The sequence below is a fragment of the Aspergillus luchuensis genome, chromosome 8, assembly GCF_016861625.1.
Source record: "Aspergillus luchuensis IFO 4308 DNA, chromosome 8, nearly complete sequence".
Classification (NCBI taxonomy): domain Eukaryota; kingdom Fungi; phylum Ascomycota; class Eurotiomycetes; order Eurotiales; family Aspergillaceae; genus Aspergillus; species Aspergillus luchuensis.
Genome location: NC_054856.1, coordinates 911,883 through 935,738, shown reverse-complemented (window position 1 = coordinate 935,738; position 23,856 = coordinate 911,883). Strand labels below are relative to the sequence as shown.

At 48.7% G+C, this 23,856-nt stretch overlaps 10 protein-coding genes across 10 annotated transcripts; 5 read left to right on the top strand and 5 right to left on the bottom strand.

Annotated features, from left to right (window-relative positions):
- Positions 1-1,055: 1,055 nt before the first annotated feature.
- Positions 1,056-2,865, top strand: tpcJ (oxidoreductase tpcJ; the record flags this gene model as incomplete). The annotated part of the gene is made up of 3 exons (XM_041681340.1): positions 1,056-1,938; positions 1,991-2,475; positions 2,539-2,865. 3 exons carry the CDS (start codon positions 1,056-1,058, stop codon positions 2,863-2,865), a joined length of 1,695 nt encoding a protein of 564 aa, XP_041548293.1.
- Positions 2,866-3,125: 260 nt separating this feature from the next.
- AKAW2_80331S (cytochrome P450) lies at positions 3,126-4,314 on the bottom strand (the record flags this gene model as incomplete). The annotated part of the gene is made up of 5 exons (XM_041681339.1): positions 3,126-3,288; positions 3,352-3,515; positions 3,569-3,688; positions 3,744-4,034; positions 4,105-4,314. 5 exons carry the CDS (start codon positions 4,312-4,314, stop codon positions 3,126-3,128), a joined length of 948 nt encoding a protein of 315 aa, XP_041548292.1.
- A 119-nt stretch (positions 4,315-4,433) lies between these two features.
- On the bottom strand, positions 4,434-5,133 carry AKAW2_80330S (uncharacterized protein; the record flags this gene model as incomplete). The annotated part of the gene is made up of 2 exons (XM_041681338.1): positions 4,434-4,750; positions 4,845-5,133. The coding sequence occupies 2 exons, from the start codon at positions 5,131-5,133 to the stop codon at positions 4,434-4,436; spliced, it is 606 nt and encodes a 201-aa protein (XP_041548291.1).
- Positions 5,134-9,710: 4,577 nt separating this feature from the next.
- Positions 9,711-11,231, top strand: AKAW2_80329A (cytochrome P450; the record flags this gene model as incomplete). Its single annotated transcript, XM_041681337.1, has 1 exon — positions 9,711-11,231. One exon carries the CDS (start codon positions 9,711-9,713, stop codon positions 11,229-11,231), a length of 1,521 nt encoding a protein of 506 aa, XP_041548290.1.
- A 428-nt stretch (positions 11,232-11,659) lies between these two features.
- Positions 11,660-13,408, top strand: AKAW2_80328A (uncharacterized protein; the record flags this gene model as incomplete). Its single annotated transcript, XM_041681336.1, has 6 exons — positions 11,660-11,865; positions 11,919-12,209; positions 12,258-12,282; positions 12,333-12,505; positions 12,556-12,999; positions 13,060-13,408. 6 exons carry the CDS (start codon positions 11,660-11,662, stop codon positions 13,406-13,408), a joined length of 1,488 nt encoding a protein of 495 aa, XP_041548289.1.
- A 366-nt stretch (positions 13,409-13,774) lies between these two features.
- On the top strand, positions 13,775-14,449 carry AKAW2_80327A (uncharacterized protein; the record flags this gene model as incomplete). Its single annotated transcript, XM_041681335.1, has 1 exon — positions 13,775-14,449. The coding sequence occupies one exon, from the start codon at positions 13,775-13,777 to the stop codon at positions 14,447-14,449; it is 675 nt and encodes a 224-aa protein (XP_041548288.1).
- Positions 14,450-15,245: 796 nt separating this feature from the next.
- On the top strand, positions 15,246-17,080 carry AKAW2_80326A (fungal specific transcription factor domain-containing protein; the record flags this gene model as incomplete). The annotated part of the gene is made up of 3 exons (XM_041681334.1): positions 15,246-15,297; positions 15,340-15,475; positions 15,523-17,080. 3 exons carry the CDS (start codon positions 15,246-15,248, stop codon positions 17,078-17,080), a joined length of 1,746 nt encoding a protein of 581 aa, XP_041548287.1.
- A 54-nt stretch (positions 17,081-17,134) lies between these two features.
- AKAW2_80325S (uncharacterized protein) lies at positions 17,135-18,532 on the bottom strand (the record flags this gene model as incomplete). The annotated part of the gene is made up of 3 exons (XM_041681332.1): positions 17,135-17,549; positions 17,616-18,109; positions 18,191-18,532. The coding sequence occupies 3 exons, from the start codon at positions 18,530-18,532 to the stop codon at positions 17,135-17,137; spliced, it is 1,251 nt and encodes a 416-aa protein (XP_041548286.1).
- Positions 18,533-19,738: 1,206 nt separating this feature from the next.
- Positions 19,739-21,372, bottom strand: AKAW2_80324S (terpene synthase family protein; the record flags this gene model as incomplete). The annotated part of the gene is made up of 5 exons (XM_041681331.1): positions 19,739-20,162; positions 20,222-20,505; positions 20,600-20,631; positions 20,717-21,292; positions 21,363-21,372. The coding sequence occupies 5 exons, from the start codon at positions 21,370-21,372 to the stop codon at positions 19,739-19,741; spliced, it is 1,326 nt and encodes a 441-aa protein (XP_041548285.1).
- Positions 21,373-21,811: 439 nt separating this feature from the next.
- On the bottom strand, positions 21,812-23,406 carry AKAW2_80323S (cytochrome P450; the record flags this gene model as incomplete). Its single annotated transcript, XM_041681330.1, has 2 exons — positions 21,812-22,594; positions 22,651-23,406. 2 exons carry the CDS (start codon positions 23,404-23,406, stop codon positions 21,812-21,814), a joined length of 1,539 nt encoding a protein of 512 aa, XP_041548284.1.
- Between the last annotated feature and the right edge of the window lie 450 nt (positions 23,407-23,856).

Here is a 23,856-nt window from a genome sequence, read left to right as displayed (position 1 = left end):
GATGTCGCAAAGTCCCGACGGCCTTGTATACTAGGTTAACTCCACTCCCGTCCCCACAGACCCAAATGAATGGAGGGTTCTGATGGTGAACGACTTTGTATGTGATAATCTAAACTCGTAGCCGGACGTCTTGGCATGCATACCAGTAACTCCGAGGTCGTAGTATTTGTAGAGTGGGACTCGCAAGGTCACCCCATCTTCGGTTACGTTTATGGGAACGAATCATCGTCTGGATTTAGCGAAATTAAGCTCGGGCCATTGATGAAGTCCGTATATCGGATGGCAGTTTTGATGCCAGCTTAATGCCGACAGGGACCAGTGGGACGTTCCACCTTTTCGCAAGATGGCACCTTTCTAAGTTAAGACTATCATACGAAGGGAAGTGATCGACGTCGGAGCGGATCTGCTTGATAAGATCAAGACCGAGATGATCGATCTTGAATCTGATTCGGCATCAACCACATACTATACTGAATCAGTTAACTCACATGCGAGGGCTCAGTCTCAGGGTTTTCCTGAACGAGCCTCAATAGCTCCGAGCGCGTCGCAACCGGTTGTCTACATAGTACGTATCCTCCGCATCTCCCGTCTACGTAATCCTGCCGGGTCCACCGAAGAAGGTACTCCGCAACTCTGCAGACATCGTTTCGGACTAAGTATACTCGACGCTCGAACCCAGTATTACACTCCTGACTCCCTTCCCAGAAATATCTCGTCTCGGGGTTAGCTGATTTCAACACTAAGTCCACTGTTCTTGATTCAGACATCTTCGTAAATACCGGAGACTGTGAGGACGACGTATAGGGGTAAAAATGGCGCATGCATGCTGTTGGTAGCGTGCGTGCCGATCACCGGTACATTTATCGAGAACGGGAAACGGAGAACGTTTTGAATATTCCATCGCTCGTCTAGAACGAGATAGGGGGTAGGCAGGACGATCCTTTATATTCAATATGCTGTCCTGAGCTGTTGAACTCTGTCAAATCACATCTCATTCGCTCTTTTCCATTCCGATCATTCATTTGCATCTCTTTCATAATCTTTCCTTCAATTCAATGCATTTGCATACCATCCTGGCAGCGGGCTGGCTCGCAGCCAGCACCGCCTATGCCGCGGTTTCCTCTCCTTCCACGCAAGCATGCGCAGGCAACACACCGCAAACCCGTGATCAGTGGTGCGATTTTGACATCCATACCGACTACTATACCGAAGCTCCGGACACCGGAGTAGTTCGCGAATATTGGTTGGAGCTGGGAAACACCACCGCCGCTCCGGACGGCGTCCCTCGTGACGTCCTGACCATCAACGGGACCTCACCAGGACCTACTATATACGCCAATTGGGGTGACTGGGTCCGAGTTCATGTCTACAATGGTCTGGAAAACAACGGAACCAGCATCCATTGGCACGGTGTCCGCCAAAACCACACCAACCCTCAAGACGGCACAAATTCCATTACCCAATGTCCCACCCCCCCTGGAGGATCCATCACTTACGAATGGCGCGCTACGCAGTACGGCACAACCTACTACCACTCCCACTTTGCTCTGCAAGCATGGGATGGCATCTACGGTGCTATTGTGATCAACGGACCTGCCAGTTCGAACTATGATGTCGACGCTGGCGTGCTTTGGCTCATGGACTGGTCGCACCGCACGGCCGACCAGATGTATTCCACTGCTGAAACGGATGGCGAGCCCGAGATGACCACTGCTCTGATCAACGGAACGAACATTTGGGTCAAGGAAAACAATGAAACTGTTGGCGAGCGCTTCCTCATGAATGTGACTGCTGGCCAGTCTTACCGCCTTCGACTTGTCAATGCTGGAATGAGCAACCTGTTCCGGTTCATGATCGATGATCACACTTTGACCGTCATTGCTGCGGATTTCGTCCCCATTGAGCCTTACAACACGACGTCTCTCAACATCGGTGTTGGTAGGTCATTACGCTCCATAGCAATCGAAGAGAAACTTACCAAGACCTATAGGACAACGGTACGATGTGATCGTCACGGCAAACCAAGCCCATGCCGGGTCCGACTTCTGGATGCGCGCCATTCCCCAGGAGGCCTGTGCCGAGATTGAAAACACTGACATCAAAGGAATCTTCCACTACGAGCAGCCTAATACTGTTGTAGCAACTCCCACAACAACAGCATACAACTACACCGACAGCTGCTACGACGAGCCGTTGAGTAGCATGGTGCCGGTGGTTGCTATCGACGCGTCTGGCGTCGGCTTCAGAAGCCACAACGAGGCGAACGTCATCAAGAACAGTGCGGGCTTGTACAAGTGGTACATGGGCCCAACCACGTTTAAGGCAGAATGGGACAACCCGACCCTGCTCCAGATCGCTAACGGCAACACGTCATGGACCAACACATCACACGTTGTTGAGGTCGAAGGCAACGGCAAGTGGGTGATTGTCGATATTGAAATGACCATCAATGTTCCTCATCCTATTCATCTTCATGTATGTTATTCTGGCCCGGATACTGCCCATTTTACACCCATTGCTCACATAATTTTCTGACAGGGCCACGACTTCTTCATCCTCGCCCAGGGCGATGGAAGCTACACGTCGAACACAACTCTGAACACCTACAACCCACCCCGTCGTGACACGGCCATGCTCCCCGCTCTCGGCTATCTGGTCATCGCGTTCAAGACTGACAACCCTGGAGCGTGGTTGCTGCATTGCCATATTGGCTGGCACCAATCCGAGGGTTTCGCGATGCAATTCGTGGAGAGCATGTCCCAGCTCAAGCCTATGATTGATACTTCTGCGCTCGAGAAGAACTGTGCTGCCTGGGATAAATATGCGGCTGCTAACAGCATTGAGGAGGATGATTCTGGCATTTAATCGGGAAGGGTTGTCCAGGTGGATGCAGAAAAAAACTTTTTCTTCACAGCGCTTTCCGAATACCACATGTATCATTAAATTGACCAAGGTTCAGGTGGGAATATTGGGAATTGTATAGGAATACTTAGTTTTGCATGTAAAAGAGCTTGTTACTCTGTAGTTTATTTGCTGTCCAGACCGCCTATATCGGATCCTCAACTCAGACTCATAATCTGACCCTCACCACGGGACGGAAATCATTCATGTGGGTCGCTTCAATATTACCTTGCTTCTACACTGGAGAACTTCAACGGTAAACCAGGTTTCGAATACTCCATAGTAAACAGATCTTTTCTCTCGGGTGGGCGAAAATCAGGCGGGAGCCGGATGTCGAAGTTTCTGAATAAGTACGCCATGACAATTGTTACCTCGGCGTATGTGACACTACACATCAGACGTTAGTGATATCGCATAAGGTGCTAGTTGGAAGCAAACGGAAGAACATACTTTTGACCAATGCACATTCGAGCGCCCTTGGAGAATGTACAAAGATACTGCTCCAGGGACTTCGCTCCCGGCTGAAGCCAACGGTCGGGATTGAAGGCGCGGGCGTCGGGACCCCAAACCTCTTCGTTGGTATGCATTGTGTATGTTGACATGGAGACAACAGTCTGCAGAGATTCAGTAAGATAATGTGCATTTAATCATCTGGTATCAGACTTACACCGGGCGGGATGACCAGTCCGTCAACAACGAATGGCTCAGCGAGGTCTTGGGGAACGATTCTCGGTAGGCGGCCAGGCACCGGCATGGCGATTCTGAGAGACTCCTTCACACAGGCAGTCTAACGGACAGTTAGCGAGGCGAGTAATTTGTGTGTTTGGGGTGTCTGTACGTACCAAGTAAGGAATCTTTTCTAGTTCCTGAAGTCGAGCCGCTGAAGGATCATCCACGCTGACGTCCACTCCTCGAAGAGCATCGACTAATTTGGAATAAATAGCTGGATTCGAGAGAATATGCATAAAGCCAGCAGTCAGAGTGGATGCTGTCGTATCAGCTCCTGCAATCAGGATGTCAACTGCCTCGGTGACCTTGTAGTCGTGCGGCAGGGAAGATAGATTTTCGAATACAACAGGATGAGTCGTTGAATTTCCGTGCACCTCATAGTGTTGGAGACAGTTTTTGGCAAACTAAGTAAACCAGATCAGGGAATTAGCATACAATGGTTAACTGGCAAAAAGATACTAGCTCGGGACATACCTTTAACATTTTGAGGACATTGACGATATTGGGATCCACCAATCCAATGACATTCATAGGGACAACCCCCAAGGCTTTCCGAGCGATTGGCCACTCCTGCATCTTCCATATGCTTCGCGCAACGGCGTCAAAGGCGACTAGGAACCAAGACCCAAAAGTAGTTTCGCTCTCTTCTAGCATGTTTGCTGATTTCGCAAAGGCGAACTCCATAATGACCTCAGTTGTAAGGCATCTGCCGTTTCCGATGTGTCAGCCGTGCCTATATCCTCGGTTATTTGGGATAAGTATGCCCTCGTAGAATTCCGATCAAAGAAGCTACATAATGACACTTACCTGAAAGCATCATACACATTAACAGTGTGACTATTCTCAAGTCGCCGGATCTTTTTCATCAAAATCTTCGCCTTCTCATGGATGATGGGTTCGAGTTTGAAGACACCTGCTCGGGAGAAGAAGGGATTCAGTAGACGTCGGCGCTCTTTATGCATTCCTTCATCGATCTCGGTAAAGACTGTATGGGGTGTGTTGAAAGCCTCATAGAACTCTGCATGCTTCGGGAACGGCTTGCTTTGACTATATATGACCTTGTACTTGTGAACATCGGTAATATGTAGCTCGTTGGGACCAATGCGTAGCGCTTGCGTTTCTATCCGAGATTAGTGATATTCCGACTTAGCACTACCTAACTCCCAAAGTTCATGCGATATCATGAAAGGCAGCGAAGATTAGGTGCCACTCACGATACTTCTGATGAAGCTTTTCGAGGTCCTCCTCGGGAAAGCCACGGTCGGTCACTCTGTAGATCCAATGTCGCGATGAAGCAGCCTCGGGAGGACCACGAAAGCGACACAACGGATGCCAGTTGCGATAATATAAGCGCTTGATGAAGGCGACCGTGATTAGGGTGGCTACGGCGGCTGTACAGATGATACCGAGCCCTTTGGATGCGGGTGCTTCTGCCACCTGCTCCATTAAGTGTTTGTACATACTGGCCACATCGGTCCACGTCAGTTGAACCGCCTGAGGCATCGTGGCTTCCTCGTAGGTTCTACTTTTAAATCGTGTAAGACCAGGGCTCACGACGAATTTATATAGACCGCATATTGTGTGATAGATCCTACAGTTGGTGAAGAGTGAACTGTCTTTGCATTACTCAGCGGAGATAACCCAAGATGCAGGCTCCACTCGGCTTGTTGTACTGGTATTTTGTCCACATCCCGAGTCTCAATGGTGGAGCTGCGGATAAAGTAAAGACCCCGTATACCAACCAATCAGGTCACAGTAATTATTATACCTCAATTGTAGACAGCTGGAACCACTTAATAGATTAGTAACAACAGATCCAATGAAGACAGCAAATCTCGGGTTTTGTGAATAACAGTGATCCAACCTAAACACCGGTATCCGCTTACTGACTGTTCCCTCTAATTATTTCAAGTAGTTATGAGAATAGTTGCCATTAACAATGGCGCAACCGATTACCGGGGTCCCTGTCTGCGCCGATCTCAAGATATTTTGTGCCCCAATAATACATTCTTATCTATCTATCTCCATCCTTCAATTCTCTGGGCTAATTGTGAGGATAGTCAGGGTACCAAAAGAAAGAAAGAAAGAGTGAAAGTAAAAGGACAAGCTGTATAGGCGAATTTATCAGGCTGGCACGATTCTGCGAGTTTTGAACGAAATGATTATACATAAAAATGTTGCCGTTCTTCTTTTTCTTCTTTTCCTTCCCCTTTCCCTTCTTACTGTTTTCCTGTTTCCAGTATCGTGATCAGACCGCCTTGGTTGATTGGTAAGACCCTCTTCCCTTTAGCGTGCTGGTTTTTCAAAGTTGGTATTCTGTAAAACTGGTCAAAGGTGTTTATAATAGGTAGCCATTGCTTTCGAATAGCAACCCCTGGTGAAGAAAGGGAACATATTATCTGGCAGAGATCAGCCTCATGGCACTAGAGCCGTTATATGCAAGATCCAGCCCGCCTCGTTTGACCACAGAGGCCCCATTATTACTGTCCTAAAATGGAAGACCCGCAGACACATGCGATCTTTCAATACATGCTGATCTGCTGTGCGAGTGCATACAATGGGCAGGTTTCACTTAGGTGATTATGTCTGCATAATTCAAGGTATGACGGAGATTGATCCTCGTATAACACAGAGTTTCAGTCACTAATCCCTTATTCGGGCGGTCTCTCTTAGTCTGTAGCTTCGAGCCGCATCCACTCATGTCACGATAGAGAGTTCCTTGAGTTGGTACCTGCAGTAGATCCGCTAGCGCATACTTATTTTTCCACCGCCAGCCGGGGCGTGATAAGCAGGGTGGGTTGAAGGAAACGGAAAGTGATGAGACGATCAGAAGTTCTTCAGGCCCGACCACGCCTAACGCTTAAAAGAAGAGCAGGATTACAGATCGATCGATATGCCATATATTCTACTGCTAGCAGCCAAAGCCGAAGAGTGACTATTTGGTGCTAGGAGATGAGTGGCCGTTCATAACCCAGTGTCTGCGCACGCACAGACCAGCGAAATGACCGGCTCATTTCGAGGAAATCTTGTTCGCATATGCTGAAGTAGCTTACGAAGTAGGGCTAAGTGATTGTTCCGCCCGGACTACAATCTACCCCACCCACAATGCTCTTTCACGACCGTTGAGCTTCTCATTGACAAGTATGGAGGCACGCTGACATCAAGTGACCGGCCGGCGTATCATTAGGGTCCGGTTCCTTATAATGAACTAAAAGGCTTATATTCCGCTCGGATATCCAGTAGCAGATTTGATAATGGTTACATGTCTATCTAACTATTAGGGGGCTAAATGGTCTTGGCTTTTGCCATCCCGATATTATGGGCTGGCAACTCCGGGCGGTCACAGTACTACGTAGGTCATTTATTTTCACCACTATCCTCGTGGTTAATTACTATATTCATACTCTAGCTGTTCTTGCTGCATGGACACCTACCTAATCCTTTAGATAGTGCCCGGTCTTCGCCCACGAAACAAAAATTTGACACGATGGCATTCTTTTTAGGGAGAAGCAAGAATTACGAATCACTGAATATATCTGCTAACCGGTGCGCACATTTGCCAGGCAGAAAAAGCCAAAAACAATCAATAGGTACAATAGGCGGGATAGATAAGGAGTTAGAACTTGGAAAGGTTCTTACTTCTCGTTCGGATTTTCGAGCTTGAATAGGCATGTATATCGATAACGGGCTATCTCGGCACACATCTAGTGCGGGCTCTTATGGACGTCGTGCTGAAGGTCACCGATGGTCTTGCAGGAAGGAAGAATTGAAGATCCTTTGGTCTGAAGAAAGCGTTCGAGGAATATATAACGCTGGCTAACTACTGTTGCTCACTGGATGGCCTCAGGAGCCAGTTCAGCCATAAGAAGACGAACTTGGTTTACACCCGAAGCAAATCCAACTATTTCTAATGGCAGAAATACAGGCGACATCGGCCAACCTTCAACAATAGACGACGTCCTAGCTTCACGTTCTACTAATGGCTGCCGCCGTTTATCAGCAACTCTGTATTCCCCATCCATCTGGTCAGTGCTTATTCTGAGCTGAAATTCGATCTCCTGGATGCGATAGTTGACCCTTAGGTAGTTCTTTGCGACCATTCGATAACCTGCTAATGATGGCCTTGATATTCATATATAAAAAGAACCTACTGATGTACGAATAGGACGATCTTCATCATACCCTCTTCGCACTTGTGGAGATCCTTGAGCCCGATGACGTGTGTCACGGGGCATACTAGGCCCAAATTGTACCGCGTTTATGCCGTCCTCTCCGTTACAAATGTGGAAACTATGATTTTGACCTAGGACACGCGCTCGTAATCTGAGCACATTGGAGAATCGCATTCACCACGCTGTGAGTGCCGCTGATCTAAGACTTCAATCTCAAAGCGCGCTTTCCGCTGGTACTAAGGGTTGGCAGTAAGGAAGTTTTGCAACTAACAAACAACTATAATCTACTACCCGAAGCCACTTGCACCAGTTGTGGATGCTGCCTTGAGGAGACCGATTCGGACTTTCCTAAATGTGGCAGCACTGCATGGCCTACTCGGGTCAGAAAGCCAATTCTCACTCTCACACACACAAAATGTGAGGAAGCATTGAACTTAATTTACCTCATATCAACTTTACCCTGACAGAGTGAAGTGGGCGAGATTATTGGTTCCATGTTGTGATGTATTGAAAGGCCGTCACGATACGCCTGAATGCGACACGAGTCAGTTGGGGTTTATATTCTGATCCACATCAAGTGAGAACAACTAACAGACACACTTATATGACCACATCTTACGGGCCTGTGTTGCAAGTTCGTCACTATGATACATAATTTCCTCTCCTATGTTGGCAATTGCATGTGCCTAGCGCAATATGCGGTGGATGCAGATACTTCTGTGGCATGCAGAATCGGAGGTAATCCACACCACCGTTGCTCATAACTGACTTATGAATGCTTGCGAAGCATAAGTGATATCACAAAAAGCGGGGTCACTCCTGAGATCGAGGTCATGTTGCACACTTTGGCCAGAGCTCGGAAACTAACGCGTGGTGGCTGGCTAGCAATAGACCCACTGATACCAGTAACTTCTCTATCAATTTGAGCTCAATGGCTACAACGTGCATGACTTGTTATCTCGCGCTTGCTTATTGCTCATCTGCTCAGGGACATGTTGTGTGCCAGGAAGCGGATGAAGGCGCGTGTCTGGGTCCGAGCTTGACAGCTGTCTCCACCCTAAGAAGGAGTCGTGTCTCTCGAAGTAGCTATTTAGAAATGATCCAGTACCGATTCGTCCATTACAGAGCTTATTGCTCCTCCCAAATTTGTCAGGGCGATCATTCTGTTAGCTCCTAGGGGGTCTATCCTTGTTTCGTGTATACGTGTGTATTTAGGCTGCCACGTTTAATTGAAAATTCTAGGGTTCTGCTAGGTAGCCCGAGAGTCGAACTTCCGGTATCCGTTGCGGGCCTCGAGGCATCCGGCCACCGAGTTGCATATCGCCCTCGTCTGGAATTATCATTGCTCCTCTCACATTATTAACTGGCGTCTCCTATTGGGCTGACACGCGGGACGCGGACGGACCGTAACACAGCGTGCAGATCGCCTCTCCACTCTATTTGCAGCTCAACGTCCAATCGATGCCATCAGCTGCAAGTCTGCCGTTTCATTCTCAACAGCCTCTTCACAGCCTTCTCAATATTGGTTTTGGCTTTAACGGAAAGTGAGGAGAACATTGGAGTACTTTAGTGAGCCAGAAGATTAGCAGGTGGACGAATTTGAAACGACAGAAGAAAGTATGAATGCTGGCAAAACAGGAGGAGCCAGGCGCATATGCCGTATCATCGCAGCACTATCAACTAGCATCGTCCGCCCCATCGCCTAGATTTAGTGGCAACATATGTCCGACACTTACCCCGCTTCCATCTCCATGCCGTTGCCCACACCTCCTGCTTGATACGGCGTCGTGACGCCAGTATGTTCGCGATTGTAGCTCAGGTGCGACCGACCCGAAGACTTATAATCGGCCCTTACCCCGGCCCTCCAGCATGCATGGCAACCAAATCAAAGCCTTCATTTAAGACATCATGCCTACTGTTCTGGCTCTTATCGGGATATCTTACCTCGCATACACCATTTGTGCTGCCATCTGGAACATCTACTTACATCCGCTCCGTCGGATCCCCGGACCAAAGCTATGGCTGGCTTTTCCCATCTTGCGCTACATCTCAAACATGAGAGGAGTACTAGATAGGGACATGCGAGCACTCCACAAGAGGTACGGTGGGGTCGTCCGCTTCACCCCGAATGAGGTTTCCTTCATCACCACCCAGGCATGGAAAGACATTTATGGCCACGGACATCGGCAGTTGCCCAAGGTATCAGGGTCAGCGAGCAATCCTAAGGACATTATCAGTGCAAATGACTCCGATCATACTCGATTCCGCAAGGCGATATCCCATGCTTTCTCTGCTAAGGGCCTTCAAGCCCAAGAACCGTTCATCATGGATTACGTCGACAAGCTTATCAATAAGCTGCACGGCATGGCTGAGTCACAAGTAGCCGTGGATATGGCGAAGTGGTACAACCTTACCACATTCGACCTGATTGGAGACCTCGCGTTTGGACAATCATTCGGTGGACTGGACTCAACAGAGTACCACTATTGGGTATCGACTATCTTTGAGTTCATTAAGGCCATAGCATTCGCTAAGTTCAAGGATGATTATCCCATGGTATTTAACGCCCTGAAGCGCTTCCTACCAAAACACCTCCTGGAGGCGAAAAGAAGACAGGATGAATATAGCTGGAATACAGTACAGACACGGTTGCACGATCAGACAGACCGTGGCCAAGCGGACTTCATGCAGTCCATGCTTCGTCACCGCGGCGACAAAGACGGGCTGACTGATGAGGAACTTGCAGCCAATGCAAGCATCCTTGTCATTGCTGGCAGTGAGACCACAGCAACACTTTTGTCGGGGCTGACGTACTGGTTGCTACGACACCCTAAGGAAATGGAAAAAGTCAAGTTCGAAGTGCGATCTGTCATGAAGACTGAGGAAGATATCACCGTCAACAATGCTACAGCTAAGCTTCCGTACATGTTGGCATGTATAGATGAGGCATTTCGCATGTACCCACCTGTTGCGGGCCATTTGCAGCGATACATACCAGACCAGCCTACTGAGATTTCGGGATATCTCCTCCCCAAAAAGGCAAGTCCCACTCAGAATAGTGAAATAACCAATGCTAATACCTTTCAGACCAGAGTATCTGTTCATCAGTCTGCTGCATACCGGTCGCCTCTTAATTTCTATAAACCCGAAGAATTTATTCCCGAACGTTGGTTGCCTGAATCGAAGAATGATCCTTCGTCGCCGTTCTATCGTGATAATCGGGAGATTTTGCAGCCATTCTCAGTTGGTCCCCGGAATTGTATAGGTCGAAACTTGGCTTATGCAGAAATGCGTGTGATTTTTGCCAGAGTACTATGGAACTTTGACATCGAATTGTGTGAGGAGAGTCGGGAATGGCATAATCAGAAGTCATACAACCTGTGGGCGAAACCTCCACTTATGTGCAAGCTCAAGGCTAGGGTTCATTGATGCTCTCACTTGGATGCGCCTGCGGTGTACAACAAGTCTTTCGCTCAGGACGATCAATTGCTTGATAGGGGTTTGGTATATAGCAAATTATTATTCGTTCTCAATTCGATGTTTCAGTACGCCTTAACTGCACCTAACGACTTGGAGTTAACCAGCAGGATTGGTGATTATGAGCCCGCCCGAGCTCTTTCCTGAAGCTCAACTGGACTCCTGCATGGAGTATCGACCCAAAATCTTCTCGTACTGTTCAAAGCCATGCCTTGAACTCTTTTTAGGTTGGTCTATGCAGATCCGGGGTGAGCTACCCCGAGTTCTCCTCACCCCCGCAAATGCGGGGTGACGGACATCCTCCGATACTTAAGCCCTGCTCTGTTTTCACTTCAATCTTTGCACCCGGCCTCTTTCCCACTGCATAGGGATCTGTCGCAATGTCTAAGCCAACAGAAGAGTATACTGAATATCACGAGGATACAGCGAAGATCCAAGAATCGACCCAAGATGCCATCTACCAAACATATGTTGCCAAGAGCCCCGAATGGCATCGGAAGATGACCAAGCAGCTCCTGCGAAAGGTGGACATTCATCTTCTTCCATTTCTGGTGGTGATGTATTTGCTCAACTTTCTCGACAGAAAGTACGTTCTGTCCAGCACTGGACAAGTCTACCGTAGACTGACACCTACCTCAGTAACCTTTCACAGGCCCGACTAGGCTCTCTCGAACAAGACCTCGGAATGAAAGGAACAGACTACAACCTAGCCACGAGTATCCTCTTCGTCGGGTATCTCCTCATGCAGCTGCCATCTAACCTCCTTCTTACCCGTGTGCGACCGTCATTATTCCTGGGGACATCAATGGCTATTTGGGGTGTCATCTCGGCCTGTCAGGCTGCAACACAATCATTCACGGGATTGGTCCTTGCTCGTTTCTTCCTTGGCTTTGTGGAAGCGCCATTCTTTCCGGGTGCAATCATGCTGATGTAAGTTGTGCAACAATAAGCCCATTTATGCAGTGCTAATGTGTACAGGTCGAGTTGGTATACTAGACAAGAGGTAGGCATTAAGCCAGTCTGACCTATAACAAGTTGAACTGACCGATATAGCTGAGTCATCGCATTGCGTGGTTTTATGCTGGAAGCTCTCTAGCAAATGCGTTTGGTGGTCTGATTGGAGCTGGAGTGCTCGGCAACTTGGACGGTGCGCATGGGATAGCAGGGTGGCGATGGCTCTTTATCATCGAAGGGTGCATTACAGTGGGAGTGTCACTGACCTCGACGTGAGTTGCCTACTACTATAGATCCAACATACTGGTTTCTGACCGGATAGACTACTGTTGCCTAACTACCCCGCTACCACCTCGTGGCTCGACGAAACAGAGAAGCTATACGCACAATGGCGACTCATCCACGACGCTGGAGAGGCAGACGAAGCCAAATCGAGTAACATCAAAGAAGCGCTTTATCTAGTGTTCTCAGATAAGCGAATCTATCTTTTCATCCTACTCCAGCATACGTCGCTCCTATCGCAAAACTTCCAATACTTCTTCCCCACCATCGTCGAGACCCTCGGCTATGGAAATATCGAGACTTTGCTAATAACTGCACCTGTCTGGATCGCTACCTTCTTCGTATCTCTTTTCGTGACATGGACATCTGGAAAGACAAACGATCGCGGAATACATATTATCTTGTTGATGCTTGTTAGTGTTGTGGGATGCATCATATGCACTGCTACGACGAACATTGGTGCGAGATTTTTTGGCATGTTCCTGTAAGCATCCCTCCATTGCTTTTCTCTGCTTTCTGGCATTCAAGCTCAATGGTAATGTAGAATGCCCATGGGCGCCGTATCTGCCTACCAGATTATCATTGCCTGGGTGGCCAACTCCTTCCCCCGCCCGCTGGTAAAACGCTCAGCTGCAATCGCAACGGCAAACATGATTGGCAACACAGCGTCCATTTATGGAAGTTATATGTGGCCGTCGTCATCAGGACCAAGATATATTGCCGGTGGTAGTGCTACGGCAGGGATAGCCCTGCTTGTTGCGATTATTGCTTTTGTCATTCGTGTTGTGCACCTAAGGATGAATAAGGAGTTGGATGCGGCGGAACAGGACAGGGGAGGAGTTGAGGTTGATAATTTGGAAGCGCGCAATGCTGGGTTTAGATATATTCTTTAAGGCTGCTCTTGGGAAATATCATTAAGAGGTTTTAGAAATTTAGATGGGGTTGGAGGCGCTCAGATGACGATGGGGATGACCTCATCTGCAACACAGGACAGATTGAAATGCCGCATCACCATATACTCCTGCAACTCGTGTCGTAGGCTCCAACATTCTTCCCGATGCTAATGCGATAGCCCAGGAGTGGGTTAAGCTTATTGACATGACGTGGACTAGTCTGTACTCTGTTTGCCAAAGATCTCATGATCTAGCTTCACTTATCCCAGTGATGTACTTAAATATCAGAGACTATCCAGATAGCTTATCACAAAACTTATTTACCCACCTCCCTCCTTTCTCCACATCGTTTACACAATCCTTAAAATGAAGTTCCTCCACTTAATCCTCCCCCTAGTAGGCTATGCCCTAGCCCAAACCTCCACCACGACTACCACCCTCTCATCCTCAACCTCATCCACCTCCTCCACCACAATCCAAATCTTCAACATCCTCCCCACCTCACTAACCTCCCAAACGACCACCCCAACTCCCTCAACCACCCTCGCTACCTTCGATGCGAGCATCATCTCCGCCTCATCCTCCACCACCATCCTCGCCGTAACCTGCAACGGCGCGTGTCCCATCCCATCCATCTACACGATCACCGCGGCGCCCTCCACCTACGTCGAGCACGGCACCTTCATCGGCTCCGCAAACGGCCTTACAGTGACAACCTCCCAAAGCAACGCGTGCAATATCACCTCCTCGACGCAGGCCGGGTCGTGCTCTGTCACTATTGGGTACTATGGGACTGTGAGTGGGGGGCAGAACTCCTCGTCTGTGGTTTCTTCGGGCACGTCCTATGGATCCGGTGAGATTTGGTATATGCCTGTTACTGTCACAGCGGGAGCGGAGAAGTTGGCTGCTGCAACGCAGACGGCTGGGGGTGGGGGTGGAGGGAGTGGGAGTGGGAGTTTGAGTGGTGGGGGGAGGGTTGAAGTGGATGGATGGGGTTGGGGTTGGGCTTTAGGGGTTGGGATGATGGGTGTGTTGGTTTGAGTTATGGGTTGGGTTGACTGTCTGATTGAAGGGTTGCAAAGAGTGTGAGTGACTGAGGAATTGGATGTCATCTTGTCTCTGTCGGGGCACTTTGAAATCTATTATTGGTTAACGTGTTGTGCTTTGAGATTCTCAAAGCTGGTAACATCCTTTCTAATCTAATAGGCTGGAGAGAAAGAGTACTTGTCCGTTCTACTTGATTTGTGGAAACTCCCAATATCCACACTACATTCGTCCATTGTTGAGAGCCTTAGCTTGTCCTGGCATGCGTGATCAATTGGTGTTGAATTACATATAGTAGCGAAAGCGGTTAGATCCCATGTATGAGGCATATGGATAACTGAAGATACCGAGATATGTGTTGGGTTCGTCGTTTCCACACATGAGATACTCTTTTAGGTGCTGGAAGTCAGTGGAAGCCGTCGTTATATTGAACTGTACGAATATATCCGCTTACAACAGCACTCATATTCGGTATTAGCCGGGTATACAAGCCAGTATCGTTTAACAGAATGTTGAATATGTACACAATCTCTGCCATATCTATTCATAATGAATATTTTACACTGCATCTCAATTTGCGCTTTCTGAAGCAACACCCGACCCATCGGAACACCCCAGTCAAGAAGAACAATTTATATAACTTATCGCGATGTGCCCATCTCTATATAAATCCAACTCATCCTGATTCCTTCGTCTTCCTCACAAAGAACTCTTGACCCTCTGATTTGACAATATCTCACACGGGTAAATAGACTAACCACCAATTGCTGTGGCACTGACACTTGCCGCAGCAATGGAGGCATCGCAGCCAGATGTCGCTGGCCCTCCCGGCGCACGCACCGCATGTAAGTTATCTCCACGTTCCATACCATAGCTAATTCTTTCAGGTGGAAGCTGTGCGATCCGTGGAAAGACTTGCAGTGTCAAAGAAGGAGAGACCGCCTGTACTAGATGCGAGCGTCATGGGCTCAATGAATGCGATGCGTATTTTGCAATGGTGCAACGCCTTAAGGATGAGAAAGAGTATGCCACAGCCACGTATATCCCACAACTCCCACTGACAAATGTAGATCTAAAGACAAACTTATCGATGAGGTCGCGGACCTGCGAGAAGAAATCAACACATTCTTGAGAAATACGCCTGGCGCAGTGTCCCTGTCTGATGCAGTTATCCGTCTGAGAAATCTTCGCATCGAATCAGGCCCCGGAGGTAGTACAGCGCCTGCGGAAAGTGATCTCATCTCAGAGGGTGTTGTCTCCCTAGAAGAGGCAGAAGGCCTGTTCAACATGTTTACTACATGTGTCAATCCACTTTTGTGGGATGGGCTTCTCATGCAACACGAGACTCTGGACTCTGCCCGCAGGTCATCGGCGATGCTCACGGCAGCCATCCTTTCTGTCGCTGCATTACTTGCTCCGGATCAAGCCGAAGTATACGAGAAATGCCACGAAGTCTTCGTGTCTCTCTCCCTTATGCGGAGGTTGATGGATCCTCACCATAATAGCTTGGACGATGTTCGCGCTTTGTGCATTGGTGCATTCTACTTCAAGTATATGGGAGAGCAGCTTTCTAGCGAGGCCATTCACATTTCAAGCGAGCTCAGCCTAGATGAAGCTTTCTATCGGTACATGCGGGGCGAGGTAGCCGATATGGAACAGGTTCGGCTGTGGTGTCTGACCTATATATGCGGCCAATACTTCACCACTGGGCGTGGTTGTCCTCCAAAGGACGTCGGATTTAAACCGATCTGGGATATGACGCGGATTCCCAGTCCAGAGGTTGCCAGTGACGAAGACCGAAGGCTAATCGCCCTCGCTTTATACTTTGATACTCTGGCAAATGCTCATGCGACCTTTTATACAGACTGCAGATATCCACTGGAAAAAGACGATATGGTGACAATACGCGCGTTAGAAGACGCAGTTAGGCGATGCCTACAGGAGTATCCGACTGGAACATTCCATACCGACCACCCTCACTCTTCTTTCCCGCAGGATTTGAAGAACGTTTTTCACGCCTTTGCTCAGTTTCAGCTCTACTCTCTGGCATTTCGTGGTATTTTTCCTTGTGATAATAGTCCGACGAATTTCGAAGCGTGGACATTCGAGCATTGCCGTACTGCGCGTGCTGCAATTGACGCTGCTATAAGAGTACTGTCCGTCATAGGAACTGACAGTGATCTATCATTGAATCTCCGCTATGTTCCCATTAATGTCCATCAGATGGTGGGATTCTGTGCTTCTTTTCTTCTGAGAATTGTCGGATTAAATATGGGCCTCGCGGGCAGCGCTACAGGTGACATTTTTCAGCTCAAGCTGCCTATTGATTCTGGGCGCATTGTCCACATTGGAATGCGGGTAGCCCGGTGTCTGCTTACAAAAGGTGCCGATCTCAACGAGGAGCATACGTGTAATATCGTGGGCACGAGTCTGATGAACATGTTGCAGATGCTTTCTGACTTGAATTGGGCTAGCACTAGCGAGGTACCAGTACACGGATGGGGCCAACTGCTACAGTACCCGATGACAGACATTGATGCGTCTATTGCTAGTTATCCTGATGGGACATTCGGTATTGGCTTCAATCACCTGTTGCCATACTGGTTTGAAAGACAGGAAATCATCTAGATGCATCATTAACAACTAGCTCTTTCTTTCTAGCTCGAATTGAAGACCCTGCGGTTACAAGCGTGCCCTGGCTGGCTCGCCATTCAACGACGCAGATTGCTTTGGAATTAAATAATCCACATCTAATGTGTTCAACAGGCCCGGATGAGCCTGTGATAGATCCATAATTCCCAACAATTTCATGGTCGTCTCTATTTCATCTCTCATAACTGCGACCGTCAGCATTCCCACCTTATCACTATCAGGTACGGATAACATACTCTCAATCAACCTCTCTACCCCCTCCTGTCCATAACACAAGCTGTACAGGAAATGCCTTGCCATACCAACGGCCTTCGCACCTAGACAAATAGCCTTGATTATATCCGTTCCCCGTCGAATACCTCCATCGACAAATACCTCCAACCGATCAAACACCTGCGGACAACTCCGCCGGATCTCCATCAACACAGCAATCGATGAAGTAGAGCTGCCAATCACGATCAGTACGACTCACCGCACCTCCTCAACTGACAATAAAAGGCAAAGAACTCACGTATCCAAGCTCCTACCCCCATGATTACTAACCACAATCCCATTCACCCCATACTCCATCGCCAACACCGCATCCTCCGCCGTCTGCACCCCCTTCAACACAATAGGCAGAAAAGTATTCTCCTTCAACCACGCCAGATCCTCCCACGTGAAACCAGCATCAATATACTGTCCCATTGATCTTCCCAACCCGCCTCCCTTCTCATCATTGCCACCAATACACGCCCCACTCATGGGTAACGGCGTTCTAAATCGGATATCGTGAGGATCCAGCGGGACCCGCTCATCGGCTTCCCGCTTCCCAGCGACGGGCGCATCCACAGTCACGAAGATCGCTTTCGCTCCGTTCTGCTCTGCGGTGCGGAGAAGGCGCTTCGATGCCTCTCTGTCTTTGTTTACGTAGAGTTGGAAGAAGAATGGGGTGTTGTTATTCTTCGTTTGCTTGGCTGCGGCGGATGTTATTTCCGAGAGGTGGTAGGCTGCGTTTGTGGAGACCTTCATTCAATCACACTCTTTGTTAGATTCATACTACTTAGACACCGCTGCTACGACAGTGATAAGGGAGGGATAACATACACACATCCCAATCCCATACCTCGCACATCCTCTCGCCAATGCAAGCTCGCCGTCCGGATGAACCAATGTCGCCATTGCTGCGGGACTCATGAATAGTGGTAAATCCATGCGACATCCCAGAATATTTGTCTTCATTGATACAGAGGTGACATTGCGGAGGATTCGCGGCCGGAGAAGGATGCGTTCGTACATAGTCCTGTTCGACTCGTGTGTAATCGTATCTGTCGCAGCGGAGGAGTAGAAAGCCCATGTTTTGGGTGTGAGGGATTGAGAGGCTGCTTTTTCGAAGTCCTGCGCGGATAGAATGGATGATAGGGGTGGGGGTTGTGCGGTTGTGGACATGTTGGATTCGCTGCTAGTCATTCTTGGGTCGATTAATCAATTGTGGTATATTATCATGGAAGGAATCTGAGTGCGCCCGTCAACTATATATTATTTTATTCATGAATTGAGTTTGTAGTATATCGGTGTAGTTCTAGGCTTGTAAGACGTGAGTCGGCGTCGCTAAAACTTATTCCACCAATCATATTTGCCGATGGCGGAGATCATTACCGAGATATCTTATCGATCTCTCGGGCGAGAGGTTTACTGTAGGAGATACGTCATTCGGAAGAGGAAAACACGAGTACAGCCTTGTCGGGATATGGTTTCCGATGAGTCAGAAGAATCAGAGATCTTAACTTAGGGTGTGGATTCCAGGTTCCAGAGAGGATTTCGTCTGTCAGGTAGTAAGTTTTCGAACTTTAATGCCTGTGTGTGCTCAAAAGCTTGATTTCTTGTGTTGAGCGCAGATAATAAGAGTCAATATAAATATAAATAAAAGGACTTGTATCTATATAAATCTACATGGAAATTGCAATGAATATTGTCTTCGATTGACTTCAGCATACTGCACGTTAAATACTCAATTTTTGTATATTTCATGAGCTGATACTGATGCTCTATGTGCTTACATACACACGCATACACAAATTAGTCCATTGCGATTGACTTGGTGGATTCCCCGTATGCTATCCATTGTTCAGGAACAGACGCTGGTTTTCACCATCGCGCAACACGTCAAGCTACAGCTGAAATGAACCCTATGAAGAGATGTCCAATATGAGCTAGCCACAACTCATCTAGGCTACTCACAGCCCTTTCCTGCTTCGCGAGAAAGGCCAGCTAGATTCTTTGGGACCGGTGCTGTTTGATCTGAGAGATCAGTTGACTCTGGATTGTGCTTGATAGATTGTCATATTTCGTTCCAATACAGTAAGTATATATGCCCATGAGCATGCTGCCACCCCATTTCTCATAATAACATAACAATCATTCTCGCACAAAAATCATCTATTGTTATAAACGAATAGTCATTCGAAGAGTAATGTCCAAAATAAAACCAAGAAGAGACGCTCCCAAGCCAAACCAAAAATAACCCAAGAGATTCTAAACCCATCATGCTCTGGTCAAGTATGTACACTCCCCTCTCATCTTCTCATATGTACAGTAATCCCATACTGCCAGTCCTGTTTCCACTCTCTCTTAAATCTCCATCTCTCAAACGATCTACTCCAACTTCGCCCCCTCCACAACCCTCGCATACCGATACGTAGTAGCAGAATAGAACAAATTCCCAGCCAAGCTCTGCACCACCGCCTGAGCAATGATATTCTGCGTTTCTGTAGTCGCCGCATCCATCCTCAGCCGCTGCTGCTCAACATGCAACTGACGCTCCACATCGAGTAGAATGCGGCGCAGGATTCCCTTCGCCGTGTTATCCCCGACCATCATGTTATTTTGCAGCACACGGACGCTGTTAATCATGGTGCAGCCGCGGGTGTTTAGGTCATGGAGCTCCTTGGCATAGCTGTATAGGTCGTTGGTTAAGGAGGCGTGAATGAGGTATAGACGGCGGATGGTGGAGAGGCCGGCGATTTCGGTCGCGGTAGGGTGGACGTTTGTAGTGAAATGTATGGCGGCGTGGTCAAAACTGTATTCGAGACGTTGTTAGTGATGCATTTGACTAAGGAAGGGCCGGGGCGTTCCTACTCAGCGGCGAGATCATCCATGCGGTATTCTACATAGTCTTGGAGATTTGTGTAGTTTGCCATTTGGTCTTGGTCTTTCAGGATATGCGAGCGGGTATGTTGAGACCAGATCTTCAAGCCCTGGAGGAGCTCCAGTCCTGAGATAGGATCTTCGGTCAAGACTTCTTTTACGAATTCGCGCAGAATACGTTGTCTCCAGGGGAGACCGGGCTCAGCATCTCCTTCCGGCGGGGGTGTTTGCGGTAGCCGGTCCGATTGTAGAAGTAGATCCAGAAAGGTTTCTCCCTGTACGGTATCACCAAGTTAGTAAGATAAAGCACCAGGTAAAAAATCTTGCACGGAAAATTTTAAATTCGGAAGGAAGCAACATGAAACATACAGCATCAGATCCGTCATGTGCCTCCACCACATCTAATCCACAAGTTAGCTCCTCCAAATCCTTCGCTGCTTGACCTCGGATAACTCCAAACTGGTAAGGGTAGATAGGTAAACATACCATCATGCAGAAAAATCAACAAAATGGCCTTAGCCATGATCCTCGCACGCGCCACATTCGCTGCCGGAAACATATAAATAGTCCCCGTCACCGCCGTCTCAAGCACCTCATGCAACTTCTTCTGTGGAAGAGCATCTGGCGATGCTCCAAGCTGTGTACTTAAGAGACGACCACCACTCTTATCTTGACTTTGTGAGCGGCTCTGGGCCTCTTTCTGTATCTCGGAGACAATCTCGTCCAACAGTTCGCGGGCGGATTGCTCGACTTCCCGCCAGTGCTTGCATTGTACAGCTGCAGGGAAGGAGGTTGGCCATGGGACTCGGAGGTCTGTGGGCTGGATGTAGACGCATTCGTCGTGTGGGGGGTGTTGGAGGCATTCGCGGAGGTGAGGGAAGAAGTCGGATGAGGTGGGGACGTCGTGATCGGCGGGAACGGGGTCGAAGGCATAGTGGATAGACCGGATTAGGGGGCTTGTTGACTTTTCCCGATTGCCTTCTGTGCACGGGGGAGGTGTTCCTGTAATGGATTTGAGGATGCTGGGCAGGATCCATGGCTTGCCCATGGCTTCAAAGAACCCTTTTTGCCATTGGTGGTTAGTCTTTGGGTGACATTGGGCCTGTAAAAGGGAACCTAGGAATATTCGCACCTGATAGCATAATGAAGTTGTTTTTGATGGAGGAAAAGGAAAAGCAAAACTTGGTATTGTCGGTGCCTATCGAACTACTCATATCGCTTGATATTGATCCAACTTATATACTACGAAACATATTCGGCGGTTCCCAACATCGGGTACAGAATGCCCCGCGTCCGAGGGTATATTCAGTAAGCCTGTTTATCGGGAAATTGACACCTGCATAGTCCATTTCGAGAAGGTAATACGAAGCAATGCCACGAGGTGTTCCTCAAATGCTTGTTTTCGTGTTCATTAATTAATGCTGGGGCCAAAACGTTCGGCACTAATGCTAGCGTGCATTGTATTGTACGGTATCATTATTCTCGGCTGTTGTCCGCACCTCGTGTCTTACCATACAACAATACGGCCATTACCCGTTTTCGGCAACAGTCTCTTGCTAAGCCTCTGCCATAAACATTCAGTTACTGCATGTGCACCGCCCGTACCTTGACCCTGACACCCTGGGTGTCAGGTTTCGGCTGGGGAATCGTCCAATCGAGCATAATCTTCACATCATCGACTGTTGTCTCAAACAACTCCATATCAACCCTCGTCGCCAAAGCCGCCGCCATCAAGTACAACTCCGCATACGCAAGAGATGTTCCAAGGCAGTAACGTGTTCCCGCCCCAAAAGCCACGAGGCTGCGCTTCAGATCCATGCGGATCCCCGATCCGTCCTCTAAGAGCCATCGCTCAGGAAGAAAGGCCTGTGGGTCAGGGAAGCGCACAGGATTGTAGTGCTGGAAAACGGAGATTGAACTTAGAGGTGTGCGGGCAGGGATCGTCCAGTTACCATAGCTGAGACTTGTGTGGGCCAGCCTATGTGAACGACCCGAGACTCCACTCTGCAGGCGCAGCCCCTCTAGAATACAGGCATTCAGATAAGGCAGCTTTTCAAGCTCTGTCACAGACGGTAACGGGTGTTTGGGGTCCGGATAGATACTGGCTAATTCAGTTCGCAAACGCTGGAGCCTGGTAGGATTTGCCAGAAGATGATACCACAAGACCGCATTGACCTTGGCCGGGGTCTCGCTACCCGCGATAAGAAGAATTGCGCCCTCCTCAGATAGCCGCTGTAGGGTTTTTTCTTTCGGAGGCAGCTTGTCGCTGTCGCGAAGGGCTTCAATGACAGTGGTGGCCTTGCGGTCCGGGTCAGAGTAGATACCACGATAGGCGAGGACGTCTTCGGTTTGCTTGCGGATACGCTGTAGCGGAGTCAGCTGAAACTCCCAAATGGCTAACAGTAGTGGTAACACCTTACCTGTTTCCATCCCATCAAGATTGACAGGTCAGGGGTGATCCACTTGGAGATGATCGGGGGTAAAAGGTCAACCAGTCGCACTAGCAGCGGGAAGGCACGAACGATAGGAAGGGCCCGCATAATGTGAAAAACGGTATCACGCCATTGGGTAGCAAGAGCCTCGTCAGCCAAAAGTCCAAAAGGCTGACCAAAGCTATAGCTAGTGAGGACATCCATGGTGGTAGCAATCGACCCCAAAGTAAGATTGAATGGCTCCTGGGCGGCATGAGCGCGGGCGATGTTAGCGCAGAGCTGATCCACACAGGCCTTGATACTATCTTCAAGGCCCAGTGTGTTTCGCTTGCTAAAAAATGGGGCCAAGGCGTCACGTCTCATACGATGATGAGCATGTTCCACGGTAAAACCGGTGGCGTTGTTGCAGTCCGGCGACTTGGTGAACTTTTCGTACTTGTCTCTCTTTTGAGGCAGCGAGGCGTAGATGACATTGTAGAAGTCTGGATCAATGCAGTGCAATTCGTACGGGCTCACACGAACAATCGGTCCGTATTTCTGATGCATCTTCTCAATCTCCCACATGTATGTGCCCTTCTTGACCACGTCATGGTAAAACTCCACCCACGAGGTCAACGCGACAATCTTCGGCCCGGGAAATGCGGCCAAGGGGCTCAGATACAGCCGCCAAATGGCTCCGTAGATTGTCCAGGCGAGGACCGAAAGTGCACCCCAGGTAAGGAAAGACAAGGAATCTGATGACATTGCGATAGATACTGTTGTGCTTGGTGTCCTGAGAGAACGGGCCGACAGCAGAAGACTCTTTTATCCCTCCGGACCCCAACAATAGATTGGGGGCCCAGAGGCGGAGTACACTCGTAACCGACAAAGCTTGGAAGTTGGAACTCCTCCATAAACCTCGTGGCAATACAAAATAAAGAAGGATTCGGCCCCCACATTAGTGTCGATCCTGGCGGCTAGGGCTCCCAAGGCATACCTGCTGTCCTTGCTTATGTCAATATACATGGGGCCAAAATGCAAGGCAGGATTTGCACTAATTTTGATTCAGGTTACCTGTCAAATACCGAATATTATGTGCAGATGCATGACAATTACCATCAAGGGACCAGGCAGATCGGAGGCCGAAACGTAACAACACGAAAACGTTCCAAAACAGCTTTTATAATTATAAGAGCTAGCTCCTCCGTCTTACCC